At 35.3% G+C, this 17,255-nt stretch overlaps 1 protein-coding gene across 3 annotated transcripts in view; it reads right to left on the bottom strand.

Moving 5' to 3' along the window:
• CACNA2D1 (calcium voltage-gated channel auxiliary subunit alpha2delta 1) overlaps positions 1-17,255 on the bottom strand; it is a 531,008-nt gene that overhangs the window by 38,037 nt on the left and 475,716 nt on the right. For all 3 annotated transcript variants that reach the window (XM_067468854.1, XM_067468853.1, XM_067468852.1), the window contains 6 exons: positions 16,529-16,600; positions 13,153-13,214; positions 8,449-8,525; positions 3,553-3,613; positions 755-852; positions 239-320 (listed from right to left, as the gene is read on the bottom strand). In XM_067468854.1, coding sequence (XP_067324955.1) covers positions 239-320; positions 755-852; positions 3,553-3,613; positions 8,449-8,525; positions 13,153-13,214; positions 16,529-16,600 — 452 coding nt within the window. The remainder of the gene's footprint in view (positions 1-238; positions 321-754; positions 853-3,552; positions 3,614-8,448; positions 8,526-13,152; positions 13,215-16,528; positions 16,601-17,255) is intronic.

The following is a 17,255-nucleotide window of genomic DNA, read 5'->3' on the forward strand; positions in this document are numbered from 1 at the left end:
AAATCAATGAGAATTTCCTGGAGTCTTCTATATACACAATTTAACATAGATTTTTCTAGAAAATTTTAAACCAAATAATTAAATTATGTACATGATGAATACCATGATGTATTTTTTTTGCTCATTGATAACAAAAATGTATATTCTCTTTTGATAGTATTTTGATATTCCAGTAATTCACAAACAGGAACATATGTCTGCTTGTGCGGTGAAAGTTGATGAGGAAAAGAGCACTCACGGGTCCTGCTTACTCCAGTAATTCTGAACAAGTTCACTTGTAAATCCTGCATCCAGCAAAGCTCTCATAACCATATCATTGCCTAACAAAAGAAAGACACAAAACGTGAGTTTTGACTGCAGGAATCCTCCTTGTCAATATATCTCATGTATCATCTATTGACAGAATTGTCCAATAGTTTCAAATACGATTCTTTCATACCCAAAGATGCTCAAGTATACTGGGGCAACAAACACAAATTTATTTATTTATTTATTTATTTATGCATTTGTTGACCGCCGTTCTCAGCCCTAGGGCGACTCACGGCGGTTTACAACATATAAAAAACAGTTTACAACAGGGCATATCACAACAACAATATAAACATAACAATACAAATTCTAAATGCAGATGCATTCTAATCATTACATAAAATAGTATAATTACATTCCAAATTGGAACGATCTATTCCTGCACTTAGCACTGTTATCATCTCAAAATAAGCTCTTTTAATAATAATAAAAAGGTCATACTTACACAAAGTACTTTGTGGTGTATACCTATCAATATATTCACTGAAATTCAGAAGAAATGCTGTGTTGTTGTCAGTTATTTTCACAGGACCACAGTATTCTCTAGGAGGAAAAAATATTGTAAAATTAAGTACACTTTATAAAACTAAAACACTGACTATGTATCTAAATTAGTCTTTACGTATTCTGACATGAAATAAAGAATTATTTGATACCTGATACCCCCTTTCCTTTCCTAGAAATATTTGCCTGGACTTTGTCTTATACCTTTTCTCTTTTACAATGTAGTCTTTTAGTTTGGGGTTAAATTTTGAATTCAATACCTATTTTACAAACTGTTTTTTATCAGTCATTACAAGGAAAAACTAAGCTTCACATAATTATTATTGCTCTACAAACAAAATAAAAAAAAACCCCTGAAAGATTTAGGAATAGTATTTCACATATTTTATAGGGATGTAATTTCTTCTTAATTTTATTACTAAAAAAAAAGAGTTATTCTAGCCAGAGAAAGTCTTCAAATGTACATTGGTCTAAAACAATTCTGTAAAAAAATCTGATGGCTTTTTATATTTCTGTGTAGAAATTACTGTTTCCTGCAGAGGAAATACAAAAAGTTATGTACACATTTTGCCCAGTTATTCTGATAAAGCTCTTCATGATTCAGGGTTTATTACTCTGAATCATGAAGAGCTTTATCAATCCAAGATTTTCCTCATTGGCCTTTCCCAACATTTGTGAAGCACATTTTTGATCATTTGAAAATATTTTCAAATACAGGCAGTCCTCGAGTTACAAACATCTGACTTACAAATGACTCATAGTTAAGAATGGAGGAGGGACAACAGGAAGTGAGAGAAATCTACCACCAGGAGGGGAAATTCACTCCTGAAAGAGTTATCATGGGTGTCTCCACTGAAGCTTTGGCAACAATCCTTGTTTCCATAACAAACCAAATTTTTCAAAATCCTATTATCACAAAGATGGAAAGTGAGGTGAAATCTTCTGAACCAGGGATACAGACAGCAAAACAAATACCACAGGTGTGTTAACCCTTCCCTATACTATCCAAAACTTATATATATATATAGCTGGAGGTACACTTTAAAATAGCACCTGTTCCAACTTACATACAAATTCAAGTTAAGAACAACCTTATCTGCCTGTAGTCTTTTCTTGTGCACTTTTTTAGTAGCAGTTCTTGGCTCTAAAAATTACAGTGTGGAATTTAGATGGGAAAATATTTACCATTAATATTTTTTCAGCTAAAAATGGCTTTATGATACTTGGAAAACACACATGTTAAAGTATTCCATGTGATTATTCTAGCTAAAAATAAATAAATAAAACAACAAAGTGTTTTCTACATAGAAAATACTGTTACTTGAAATGAAACATATTTTGTTAACAGGAAACATGCTTGTTTTTGTATTGTTGAAGGCTTTCATGGCCGGGATCACTGGGTTGTTGTAGGTTTTTCCGGGCTATATGGCCATGTTCTGGAAGCAATTTTTCTCCGGATGTTTCGCCTGCATCTATGGCAAGCATCCTCAGAGGTAGTGACCTCACTACCTCTGAGGATGCTTGCCATAGATGCAGGCGAAACGTCAGGAGAAAAATTGCCTCCAGAACATGGCCATATAGCCCTGAAAAATCTACAACAACCCATGCTTGTTTTTGCAGAAAAAACATGGGAAGTTTTGTACAATATAATTTCCAGGAACCAGGAGATTGAATACAGAAATATACATTCTTGCCTGCAGCAGGGTTAGAAGTATAGCATTTATTCTAATTTGAATGCAAGCACAAAATAGCTGAGGATTACTTTGGTTTGCAATATTTCAAATAGTGGTGAACTGCTATTAAGGAAAGATACCACTCACTCTTGAAAAGTATCTGAATTTGAAAGGCTCAGATTTAAATATTTCTAAATATAATTTCTCACTGTAAGAGGGAATAGATTCAATCTATATTAATTGAATCAAAGTCCCAATGAAAACTACAAGACAAATTAATTATGTGAAGCTGACACTTGGCACCTTGTGAGTTGACGGCAGTTGTTTTTGTCTACCGTTGTTTTCAAATTGTATTATTTTGATTGTATGCCACATGTGTTGATGGGGGTTGTTGTAATTTTGTGTCTTGTTTTATACGTTTGTACCATTTTTTACCTATTTTATGTTTTATGTGCACCCTGGAGTGCCTTGTAAGCTGCCCAAGTCCCTTCAGGGAGATGGTGGCGGGATATAAATAAAATTTAATAATAATAACTCGCGAGATGGAATCAAATGCTGCTTTAAAGTCAATAAAAGCAGCATATAGTGAGGTTATGTTTTGTGCAGCAGCATACAACATCCGCCAGGGAATGACTAGTTCCAAAAGTCAGCTGTGTGTCCAGTAATCTTCTTCCCTGAATCTACAATTTGGTGATGGATCTGGGCATTGTATGTTGTTACCCTGTTTCCCCTTCTGCTCCCTCACCCATATTGTGTTTTTAGTAGTTATATTTATATTTATATTTTTAATGTACCAAACATGCCAGGTTTGTATGGAAATGTGACACTATTTCCTGTGCTGGTCAATGACCGAAATAAATGTTTTTGATTTGATTTGATAATAATAATAATAATAATAATAATAATAATGGCTTCATTAGTTAAAGCCACCTTACTGATATCAATGGGAAATAAGTGAAATTACTAACACAGATCAGATGCATATTTGCATGTTTCATGATTTCCTAATCATCAATATGTTAATGAAAAAATGTCTAACAATATAATGTTAGGAAAAAAGACCAACCTTGGTGCTAAAAATGTGTATCCAAATTCATCAAAGCGATCTAGCTTCAGAGTTTCAGTAACTACAAAGATGAAAAAGCAATAAAGGATAAAATTAGTCTTGGTACTTTGTAAAAACCAAAACAACTGGATAACAACCACTTTGAATTCACTGGTTTTCAAACAGTAACTTTGTTGGAACTCTTTCCTTAAGAATGACCAAAACTGTCAAATCTTGGATTTGGATGTAATAGAAAGCGATGGTTGAAAATTTTGATGATATCGGCAATGAGCACGCGAGAAAGGGAGTGGCTAGTTGTAGACATGACACTTGTTCCCAGATGACCAAGTCACATCAGTAATCATCACAGCTAAACATTGGATATACCAAGACTTGCTATATGTACAAGGTATTAAGTTGTGCAGGTAGTAAGAAGATAATCCAGCAAAGTCACATTTTAGCACCCAGACTCTCATGGCAATTTCTTTTGCCTATCAATATTACCATAACTACATCACATATCATTTGGTAACGATTTTTGAGCATCTTTCATGGCCCTATGCCAGCTGAGAAAGGTGCTTTCATATGACTACAATACTAGTACCACCCTCATGGAAATGATATAAGCAACACAACATAAAAAAATATAACAACTAGTACAAATTAAAACTAGCACATTATTGATACAGCAAGCATAACCATCAGTTAACAATAAAAGAATCATGAGTTAAACGAAAGAAAAGTGCTTGTAAAAGCTATCATCTTTAAAATATCATCAGTTTATTTATTTACTATATTTATATCCCGCCCTTATCAATCCCAAAGGGGACTTAGTGCAGCCTTACAATGGCAGCAATTTGATGCCATCAACAGATAATAGAAATTAAGCATGTACATTAAAACAAAAATTTAAAAGCAATATAGACATTAAAAACACATTTCTAAAATCACATAATCCGAGGACAAAGTCAAAGACTGCTCCTGTCGTTATTGCATATAATTCTACTTATTGCAGAGCACTATTGGCCAAAGGCTTGGTCCCAGAGACATGTTTTTGCTTGCTTCCTGAAGGCCAGGAGGAAGGGGGCTGACTTGATTTCACTGGGGAAGGAGGTCCATAGCCGAGGGGCCACCACTGAGAAGGCTCTATCTCTCGTACCCACTAACCTCACATGAAAAGGAGGTGGGACTGAAAGCAGGGCCTCCCCAGATGATCTTAATCTCTGATATGGTTTATAGAGGGAGATAGATTTGGACAGCGATAAGTTGAGCTAGAACCATTTAGGGCTTTATAGACTAAGGCCAGCACTCTGAATTGTGCTTAATAGCAGATGGTCAACCAGTGGAGGTGATGTAACAGGGAAGTTGTGTGCTCCCTGTATGCCGCTCCAGTAAGAAACCTGGCTGCCACCCACTGGACCACTTGAAGCTTCCAAACAGTCTTAAAAGGCAGCCCCACATACAGTGCGTTGCAGTAGTCTATATGGGATGTAACAAGAATGTCGACCACCGTGGACTAGTCTGGCTTCTCAAGGTACGGGTGCAACTGGCACACAAGTTTTAATTGAGCAAAAGCTCCCCTGGCAAATGCCAAAACATCAGATTCAGTGATGAATCCGATTGTTTAAGGCACATATATTTGGAAAATAAATTATTTTCTTCAATAATCAGAAAGTGATTGGGTCCAACAAATAAGAAAAAAAATAACAGCAACAATAAATTGAAAATATTTTAAAGACATAATATATGTATTTGTTCCATTTTTCCATCTTTATAATATAGAACTGGCATGGGAGAAGCCTTGAAATGAAGGATACAAAGGATAGAAACCAGGAGGAATAGAAATATAAGTGGAAAAATATCAACACTAGTAAACAGAGGGAAATTGAGCAACGAGAATATACTTGCCCTTTGGCACTGTGATAATCCATCAGAAAGAGGAGGCAGGGAAACAGAAAAACAGGGAAAGAAAAGGGGTCACAAACCAATATTTTATTCAACCCGCTCCTTGAATAAAAATATTGTTGCATAAAGAAAGATCAGAGGTTCATTTTTGCATAGCTGTACTCTGGAGAGAAGACAAACATTTTGAAGACTTGAACACATGTCCTTTGTCTATTTCTTTAATGTACCTTCTATATACTGAAGCTATTTCAAGGGTCTGTATAAAGGAGCTATTGATTCAGGGTGTTCCTAACAAATTCAGCCCTGAAGCATTTGTCTTGCACTCTTATTTTACAGATTGCTCCCAAATTCAGAATGAGAAACAATTACGGAATATGTCATGTTCCCCCTCCCCTCTATATCCTGTACATTTCTACAAAAACAGATTTCAATCTTACTTTTTTTGCTAGCAATAACATTGGTCACTTCATACGTGGTGTTGGGAGGTGGTTTAGGCAATTTAAACTTTCTCTTGGTTAGTCTATCATCCATAACAGCAAGACAGTGAACTCTTAAATATGTTTGACTTTTAATCCTGAAATAGGCTTGCACAAACTATTTATTTATTTATTCATTATTCAAACTTATATGCCGCCACTCCCCTAGGGCTCGGAGCAGCTTACAAAACAAACTGGAATCTAACACAAATTAAAACAACAGATCAAAGGTCAAAAGCCTGTTGAAACAAATATGTCTACAACCAACCAAGTGGAATGCTGCCCTTCAGTTGAGCCACAAGAGGTTTTTGGACAAATATAGATTTGCAACCTGGGTGTAATAATAGGGTTATCAATTATGCAACTGCCCTAAAATGGTAAAAGATACTTCATGGTGACTTTAATTCTCAGAAGAGATTCTCAATAAAGAGACAAAATATTGTGGTAAACACAGGCCTTGAAATCTTTATTGTGAAGGAAGAGCAGATATTTGCAGAGAAACACCAGGGAAAATCTAACTTTGGTCATAATTTCTATTCACTCAAACAGGTAGTGAAGCATGTATGTGTGGAATATTAAAAAACTGTCTGGAACCAGCAGAAAGTTTAAAATATATCTGTTAAGCTGGTGATGATGATAGGGTATTGAGAAAATATCGTACTCTCATGCTTAGAAAGGGATTCACTGATCTGTCCATTCCCGAGGATAATTCAGTTGGTGCTTACTGTTAAACCCACAAGTAGCTGGAATCTGTGTAACTGAAGATACAGTATATCTACAGGACCAGTATCAACACTTTCATCCACCTGCATATGTAGGGATTTTCTAGGTCTTCCAGGAGGCTGTATGTTATACTTCAGTTGAAAGTATAGTATACTTCCAGCAAAAGTATAACATACCCTGGAGGAATTTACAAATTTCTAGGAAGAATAACTCTCTAGGGATTTTCTAGGTCCTCCAAGGTGATTATATGGTAACTTTTGGAAAAAGTCATTCATTTCAATATTTACTTTCATCCATGGTTTCTTGTTATCATGGTAAGCTAAGGAACTTATTCATCACAGACACAGGGGTTGTACTGTACTGTTCCATCTGAACATGAGGAAGAACTTCCTGACTCTGAGAGCCGTTCAGCAGTGGAACTCTCTGCCCCAGAGTGTGGTGGAGGCTCCTTTTTTGGAAGCTTTTAAACAGAGGCTGGATGGTCATCTGTCAGGGGTGATTTGAATGCAATATTCCTGCTTCTTGGCAGGGGGTTGGACTGGATGGCCCAAGAGGTCTCTTCCAACTCTTTGATTCTATGATTCAATATTGTACATTCACTCCTGTATTAACTTGCTCTGGCCTTTGAATGTACCTCAGTAGGTAACAAATCTTTCTTGATGGTTACACTTCACTTGTGGAATCCATTCCACCAAACGAGAACCCTTAGGTCAAGTCTATTAATATTATGGGTTTTAAACTGATCTATCTTCTACTTGGAATGCTGGATTTTTATTATTCTATTTATCTCAATATTGTATTTAAAAGTATTGGTTTGATTTCTGTCAGTTTATCATGGTTAACTCTTTGAAATCTGCCTTGTTTGAAGTGTGGTATAGACTTTTATTTTTAATGGATTAAGCACTCCACTGGAAGTTTCTCATGTATGAAAAAGCCTTGCCTCATATCCCTCCTGAAAAGGGTTGCAACCATTTTTGAACATTGGTGGTAAGCATGAGGATGGGACATTATTTATTTATTTATTTATTTATTTATTTTCTACCCTGCCTTTTTCACCTCACAGGGAACTCAAGGCTGCTTACAAAATCCGTCAAAAATTCATAAATGGGTGCATACTTTATTTAATTGCTGGAAATAACCTAAGAGTTGTTGTTCTTACATGTTCTTTGAACTTTCAGAATGTAGAGAAGAAAGAACCTCTTAGGCATATATTCAGATAAATTCAGACCAAAAAGACTACACTGTATCATAAATCTTTGAGGTTTTCACTTCTCTTGTGCTTCATCTTTCCTTCTCACCTTGATAGCAACTTCAATATTGTATCCACCCATATGACATACATGGCTTCTAACATTAAAAAAGGATCCAGCCAAAATACCAAACTAAGCAAACCTCAGTTAAGATAGGGTGACGTTGCACTACTAAATATACTATGCAAAACAGCCCTGTTTGACTTCAGATTAGGGTTTGCAAATTGATTATTCAAAACATCAGTTTCAGACCCTTAAAAAAGGCAGTAACAGAAGATACGCAAAGCAATGATTCTACATGTACATAAACAAGGAGATGGGGAAGGTTAAAGGTTTTCCAGTGCAACTTAGGTAGCAGAATATATTCTGCTTGCGCAGAATACTTTTTGTACCTTGCACGTTTACAGAAAGACTTAGAATCATTGTGGCAGAGTAGGAGATACATCATGGTAACAGCTAGTGGATTTCACAAACTTTTAAGACTTTCCAAATAAAGGGGGAGAAAAACAACTCAACCTACTCCACAGTATCAATTCAGATCTGATGAAAATGACATTACTCACATCTAGCCTGAAGTAGTGCTTCATTTAGGTTGGCTTTAATATAGTAAAAACTGTAGGATGGTAATACCAAGGCCAAGCTGTAGATTAAAAAAAAATCAGTTATGAAGAGTAAAAACCAAAACCATAAATCAATAGTCAATTTATGCATGGAACACTCCGCCCAAATTTCATAGGCATGTGAAATCAAATGACAAAATTATTGATACACAAATCTCTTCCAGTACAATTATATTACTTTCAGATGCTGCTTTAACTCCAGAGATTCAATAGAATCCTGTCATTTTTAGTTTCATTACATATTTAAAATTGTCAGCCAGAGAATTTGAATGCCCCACCAAGTTATACATTCCATGATTTCATAGGACACTGCAATGGCAGTTAATGATATGTAAGTTCTATAAGCATACAGGTACCATACTTTCACTAAATGTATTGCTTTCTGCTGTCTCATGGGGTGTGAGAACTGTTTCATTTTAAAAGATTGGGTGCAGCAGTGTGGCCCCTGAGATTAGATTTGCTAATAGTATAGGAGGCTATGAAGTCGGATCTGCCACACATGTTGTGGACATTGTGCATGCTACAACCCAGTCTATTCAAATGAAACAGTTCTCACACCCCATGAAGCAACTCAACATATAACTTCTAAGTTTCACCAACTGTAATACAGATAAAGTGGTCTATGTAGTATAGTGTCCCTGTGCACTACTATATGTAGGTATGACCTCCAGGCCTTTAAAAACTAGAATTCTCGAACATCGATCCTGCATTAGAAATAAAGCCACGGACTCTACTCTTTATTCCCATTTCAGTAAGAAAGCCTATACACACACTAGTTTCAGATTTTGCGCTTTGGAGAAGATAATGTTACAACCCCACCAAGATTAAAAAAGACTTTTACTTCTGAGAGAGGCATTTTGGATATTCAATCTACATACTGTTTCCCCAGGTGGGTTGAATGGTAAACTAGATCTCTCTTGCTTTTTGTAATCAACTTGCACCTTGGTAAGGGAGGCTCCCCTAGGAGTTTCTTGCTCACATTTGAAAAACCTGCTGACACACCACTATTGAAAGTCCTTGAGCAAAGCTGTTTACTCCTCAGGAAAATGTAAGCCACTGGGTGCTACTATAGCATATCAATTTTGTTGTCTCTTTGAATTTAGTCTATAAATTCCTTTGAAGATTCCAACTAAATTGATCGAGTAGCAGCCTGAGGAAGGGGAATTTTCCTGAAACAAGGTTAATATTGGTTGTTGTTGCTATCGCCACATACTACAAAAGGATTTTGACAAGTGCTGTCATCACATACTTGACAAGAGTCCTATAGCCACTTGAATCCACATGGTAACTAACTTTAATTGGATAACATTCCATAGAAAAAACTGAGTTTGAACTTTAATATCATTCCTAAGAAGAAATTACAAAGATTTGTAGATAGCTTACATTTTGTGAATGTGAACTTATTTTTAATGTTGATTATGTATGTTTTCATAACTGATTGATTTATTTTTATATGTACTTTGCCCATGATATTGAAACAAATAATAATTGAATTGTACATATCATATGCAATGTGTAAACCTAAGTTATAATTGATATAGACATAGACCAACTTTATGCATATACTATGACCAACCAAACCCGATATTTAAGATGAATAAAAGAATTGTGACAGTGAAAGTCATCCATACTATAGTATTTCCAATTTCTTATCAAAGCTGGATACTGAAGAAACTTCAAAGTAAGCAAAAGAGCTCATCTGAATATAGCTACTACAGATGCCCAAAAGGCAACTGAATGGGATACAAGAGCATATAAAGCAGGAATTCTCACAAGAAGCTAAACCAAATAAACTGAGGCCACATACTTTGGACATATCCAGAACCAATGTGGCTCATTGGAAAAGATGGCATTGCTTCATAAAGATGAGGGTACAGAACAAGATGAAGCTCTCATTACAGCTAGATTGATTCAATCAAGGAAGCTATGTCCCTAAGCTTGCATGTCCTGACTAGAATTCGTGTTGACTTGGTCTTATGGAGCTCACATATTTATAGGGTCACCACAAATCAAACTTGGTGGCAAAGAACAACATATGACAGTTTCTTTACAGATAAAGTAATATCAAACTGCAATAGTTATATAGTTAACACTGATGGTCTTATTGTTCACTCAGGTCATGGATGCATTACATCAACTAAAAGCACATTATATTCATCTGTTGCATGACTATAGTATGTCTTTCTATACAGATGTCAGAAAAATGGTGATGTGTAAGCGTTATTCAACAATATTTGCACATCCAAATAGCCCAGTGTGTATATTATTCTACCTTTTGTTTAATATATATTTTGGATATGAATGCTAACTATAACAACTATATAAGAGGAGGAGGAATACAATTAGTCCTCAGAAGCTCAAACTTTTTGCACAGTTTTTTTTCAGAAGCGTTTTCCAACTTTTAGAATTATTGGGCCTTATATGAGTTTTCAAATCCTCCGAAGGAGCCACACTTTGCATTCCCATTACTGCAGTTTTCACTTTCCATTAATACTGAACATAAATGCTTGATGAAAGCCTGCAGAAATTAACATTACAGGAAAAACTGCAGAATATTAAACCAGACATAACCCTTATCAATATAAATGTCATGTGAACTGACCAGAAGAGAATTTCTAATTATTTGGCAATAACTTTCCCCCAAATCACCTCAAGGGAAATCAAGGGTGTTTTCCTTGTCATTAACAGCTACTGCAAAACAGAAACTACTAAATAAAATGTTTCATTTTATGTACAAATATTTCTACTGCAATGTGGACCTCATGGAGTTTAGCTGATAAAGAGCTACTCAAAAAGAAATCAGACAAGACTTTGAGCTAATATCTGCAAATAGAGATAGATAATAAGATAGGAATTCTGTACTTATGCCAACGAAAATCACTGTCATAGAATACCAATACAGGTAGTCCCCAAGTTACAAACATCTGACATACCTTATCATTCATACTTAAGAATGGGGGTGAGACAACAGGAAGTGAGAGAAATTTACTCCTTGGAAGGGAAATTCACTCCCAAAGAGGTATCATGGGGAAAAGGCATCTCCATGGAAGCTTAGTCACCTATCCTTGTTTCCATAATAAACTAAATTTTTCAAAATCCAAGGCAATGAGATGAAAGAATCTGAACAAGGGCACAAACAGCTAAACAAACACCACAGGGTGTTCACCCTTTTCTATGCTATCCAAATCTAAAAAGTATATATTTTTGGCTAGAGTTACAGAACTTGTTTGCAACTTGGGAACTGCCTGTAATTAGAAATGTAATGGAAAGGGAATAAATAAATAAATAAATAAATAAATAATCTCTTTGAATTGCTTGAACCATTTCCATGTCACCTGGAAAAAACGTTTCTTAAAAAGTCCACTGGAACAATTTAAGGTTGCCACATGTTTATAAGGTTGTGCTTACCAAAGCAACAAATAAAAACAGCCTAGCTACACTTAAGATTTGAGGTTGGGTGCCATGGAAAGGGATGGAAATGAAAGGGATTGTTGGTAAGACCTGCACAAAAAAATCTACACATAATTTATGTGCAAAATAAGTCATGAATGGCAAATTCTTGTGAGCCCAGGAGTTTTCTCATTAGCATTTCTTGATGCTGGAAAAGCCTTGATATTTTTTTTAAAAAATTGAAATATATTTTTTAAACATTCCTTCCATCATTAGTTCTAGCAAAGGAATATCTGGCCTTTTGTCGGATTTTCAGAGACTGCACATTGTCATATTCAAAGCATGACCTTATACTGGTATTTTGTTCTATAATATTCTAGGCACTACCTTCTATGTTATTTTCTTTTTGCTGTTATATAGTTATTGAACACAAAACCATCTTTCCACAAAACCTTCAAAGGCAGCGTATGGGAGTTTTCAATCAGATTTCTTTTAAAAAAATAACTTTAATATGTAAATCTCTGTTTTTAAAAAAGTTTAAAAATGCATATCGACATATGGGAATAATAATAATAATAATAATAATAATAATAATAATGATAATGATAATAATAATAATAATGCCTGCCCACTCCCTAGCTGTGGACTGAGGATTCCCACCCTAAGGCAGCATCTCTCTCTAATATGTACAAGATTCTTTACAGTTGCCTTCTTTAGCTCTATAAAGGAAAATAAAGATAAATAGCTCATATTACAGCAAGTGTATGTAGTGGCAGCTATGGAATATTCATTCATCTCCCTCCTTAGCACCTGGATATTATCTTTGTTGAGTCACTAACAGGATGCCAATTAATGTCTCTGAGAAAATCACCCACAACCTGAACTTGACTAGAGTTTGAAAAATTGCTTTTTAAAGTTATCGTTCCCAAAGCTCAAAGAGTTTTGGCTATGGGGAACGGTAATCCAAAAAGCAACTTTCCCTAATTCTGGACTTCATCACAGACAAGGTCTTCTGACTAATGTTTAGTGGCATGTAAAATCAAATGAAAGCTTCTGATGATAAATTTAGCCAGCAGAAGGTCTCCATGGAAGAGGAGCCTGTCCTGTGGAAGGTCACAAATAGAGGCGTAAGCAACTTTTAGAGTCACACTTATCATTACAAGTAAATATAAAGAAATGGTGTCCTAAGAAAGTAAGGTATTTTTTTTTAAAAAAAGTGTAGATATTAAAGGATATTTTAAACTATGTGTTATTTACCTGTAATCAGTACCATTTACAGCCGTCCAAGTGTATGTTCTGTTTCCTTTGTCAATGTAGCGCTGAAAATATATTGGGCAACAATGTCAAATTTCTTAACAAAGCTTTATTTATTTATTTGATGCATTTATTAACCGCCATTCTCAGCCCTTTAGAATAGATATTCTATTACCATATTTACTGGATTGCAAATGAGGAGGTTTGGCTATATCCCCCTTTTTGAATAAGTTGCAGTTCTTTTTGAAAAGCAGTTTGGAAATTTATAGAGATTGGATCGCCCTTTTCTAGAAATGTGAAAGACTTCAAAACAGAAACCTTTTTGTTGAAAGTGGGCTAGCTACACATCCAGCATGCACTAAGGTCCTTATCACATTACCTTTGGGATTCTAACATCACCAACAAGATGTTTGAAAGAATTTTAGAGAACTGCTTCTTGCTTTTATCAAGGCTCAAATAGGATTTTGTTTAATATGATCTATCTACTTTGACTAATATATATATATATACATTTTGCAATTTGGCTCCAAATATAGAGTAATGGCATGACAATGATTTCATTTTTGTCTTGAGTTGACTTAGAGCAGAGACCAAGAATAACATGGATGCCTCAGTCAGCATTGATATAAGTTACAGGGCTGAAGCACTTTTTCATATCTTGGAATGACTACATGTCATTCATATGTAAAGGCCCATTGAGATAGCTTAAGCATACTTTCTTTATAACGAAAAAGTGAACAGGTAGACCTGTGCGATCTTTTATTATTCAATATTTTATATTTTATTCATATTTATATGCATCATTTCCCGTTTTTAAAAAGTTGATCTGATTCTAGAGTGAGAGCTGAAAAAAGTTAATTACTTATCCTTCCTTATTCAAAAAATCAGAAACTATTTGGGAGAACAATACGAACAGAAATAAGGTGGAAATGTATTCAGGTGTAAGAGTTTGCTTGAAAATGTTTAAATCTGTACATCCAGGGTTATGAAGATGTTATGTTAAATATAGTTGTTATTTTAAATGAGTTATTGTAATTAGGAACTATGATATTTTACTGATTGTATGTTTTTATGGTTGTAAACCGGGCTGAGTCCCTCTAAGAGGTGAGAAGCTCGGTATAGAAAACTTTGAAATAAATAAATAAATAAATATTATGCTTCCATGGATGTTGCAACACGGTTCTCAATAGCTGATATGCATACACATGTTTAGATACACATTTAAGAGACATACATAAGAAAATAAGCATTCTGAGAGTATTCAAAATGGCAGAATAATGTATTGATTAGACTGGAATTACAGGTAAAATATTTGAATATGGGAAACCTCTCCCTACTTCCTGGCCCCATCCTGCCATCTTTTGTAGGCATTTGGGTGTTCCAGTATTCAGGTTCATGGTGGCAATGAGGCATTTAGATTTATTTATTCTTGCCTATGGGCACAGAGAAAGTAGCTTCACAGGGTATGTGCATCAACTGATGCATGAATGCAAGCACATTACAAGAGTGCAAAATTAACATTGAAAAAATATCTGTTCACTTAACACAGAATGAATACATGAGAGGCCACATGATGGAAAACATTAGACTGTCTCCTGACACCCTGTGGAGGTTTAATCAAAGTTAATGCATCCCAAAAGAGCAGGCTTATTCAGTTTTCATCATTTAAAACTATAACTCCTTGCCAGCTGTAGCATATTGTAATACTATACCCAGAGGCAAAGATTTATAAGAAGGTCTACAATAAAATCTGTAAGCTGTTGCAGTTACTAGTAATGGCAAAACACACCAGAACAGGTGTCTTCAATCTTTTTATGTGTAGTTTAGCCATTAAAGAGATTCTGATTTTTAGGACTTCTACAAAATTTTCCGTGATCCTTCCCAGAACACTGTCCTCTAAAGCAGGGGCTAAATATTCTGAGAAACAACAGTGGGTAAAATGACTTGCTTTGATGTGAACGTTCTCTCTCAACCAGGAAAAATCTGTATACTATTGGTAAATGCATAGGCAAACAGTAGAAAATAAGATGAAAAGCTAGACAGAAATACAACCTGTCATTTCAAGAGCACCTCTGGCAATATCCACAGGATGAAAGGATGTTATGTCAGCTGCATTTCTGACATGCAGAGGACATCTTACAAGTCAAAGAAGCAAAAGGGAAGCTCTGCCGCATCATAAGGTAAATGAAAATTCCCCTAGTAGGAAATTAATTCCAATTTTTCCTTCTTAAGATTTAAAAATGCCTGTTTAACAGAAACTGAAGAATTAAAAAAGAGGGATAGTTGTGGCTCAACACAGTGCTAGTATAGAACCACTGAAAGATTCTCAGCACTTTTTGCTTAAAATCTTAGAAGCATTATTTACCAGTCCTGTAGGTATGCAAAAAATAACATCAAGTCCAAAACAGGGTTCCATACAAAACTATGTGTTCTGTTTCAGATACTGAATCACCACACACTATCAAATCTGTGGACATAATCCCAGGAAAGAGCAGAAGACAAAAAGAAGAAAAAATGCCCTTCCTCTATTGAGTTGAGGGGCTATTAGGGACTATTTCATGCACAAGTATCTTACTTCATCTTTCACATTCCAGTCCGTGGCTTCTCCAGTACAATAGCTTGCTATCTGAAAACTACTGTACTTCTGTCCGAAAAAACAACTAACTAAATACAGATTAAATAACTACAGTATGACCCCTGTATTCATAGGGGATATGTCCCAAGACCCCCTGTGGACATCTGAAACTGCAGATAGTAGTGAACCTTACATTTGGACTATACCTGGGCCAGAATTGTATTGAAGGACCTAGAGTCCATCTACGCTATAGAATTAATGTAGTTTGGCCAATTTTAAGTGCCATGGCTCAGTGGTATGGAATTTTGAGAGTCGTGGTAAGGTGTTTAGTACTATTTAGGAGAAAAGGCTTAAAGGCCTTGTTAAATTACAATGCCCATAATTCTATAGTATTGAGTCATGTACATTTTTTGTTTTTTGACTCTTTATAAAAGGTCACATTATATTTATTTATTCATTGAAAATAATAATTGTTACATCATCTGTTCCCAGATCTATAGTCTCCCCAACTCCATCATTTACATATCACAACAATTACATGTAATGGGTGAAATTAGAATAACTAGAATAGAATTGACAGATCTGACAGATAAAGCTATGCGAATGTTTAGCCACATAAAAGTAATGCTGAACTACATTTCTTCTATAGCATCGGTGCACCCCTAGATAAGCCCACAAACACTTCTGAAGGGGAGGGGGGTTCTTTGGAGCATGAGTAAGTGAAACCATGGGCATTGAATCCATAGATAAGGGGGTTGTACTGTAATTCATTTTGGTCCCAGAATCAAAGGCTCTTCATCTTACTTCATCCTGAGATTTCACCAGTGTCCTAAATGTCCGATACCCACTTTCTCCATCTATCATTTTTTTCCGAATCTATAAGAATTTAAAAATAAAATAAATAGAAATTATTTGATAATCTTCACTGAACTTAAAAAGAATCAATCACATTTCCTGAGCTGTTTTCGAAATCAGAAATATTTTAACATTTCCTCAAAACACAAATAAAAGTAAAGTTAAACATGATGTCCAGATAGCTCCATTACCATACTGCATAAACACTATGTTTATGGAGCTATGCAGGGAATTCTATCACAACCTCCTCAAACCCACTCATTGGGAAGCAGCCACTGCAATCAACACAGATATGTTCCTCTATCACATGGTAAGCAGCTAACTTCCATTTCCAACCACCCTTGTAAAAAATTTAGTTCAAAGCAGATATTGTGGATTATCTGCTTTGGTATTCTGGGTTATATGGCTGTGTGGAAGTGTCCTCAGTTGATTATGTGATTCCTTCATCATAACATGATTCTGAAGATCATGTTTGAATAGAAGCATAATATCATTTAACCCAGAATATCAAGGCAAATAATCCAAAGTATCTGCTTTGAACTGGATTATATGAGTCCACACTGCCATATAATACAGTTCAATGTAGATTTCATACAGCTGTGTGGAAGGGGCCTATCAGTCTCAGCTAGAGCATATACATCAAATTAATTGTTGATAATAAACCAGCACACAATTT

This window comes from Anolis sagrei, chromosome 5 (genome assembly GCF_037176765.1).
Source record: "Anolis sagrei isolate rAnoSag1 chromosome 5, rAnoSag1.mat, whole genome shotgun sequence".
NCBI classification, from domain to species: Eukaryota; Metazoa; Chordata; class Lepidosauria; order Squamata; family Dactyloidae; genus Anolis; species Anolis sagrei.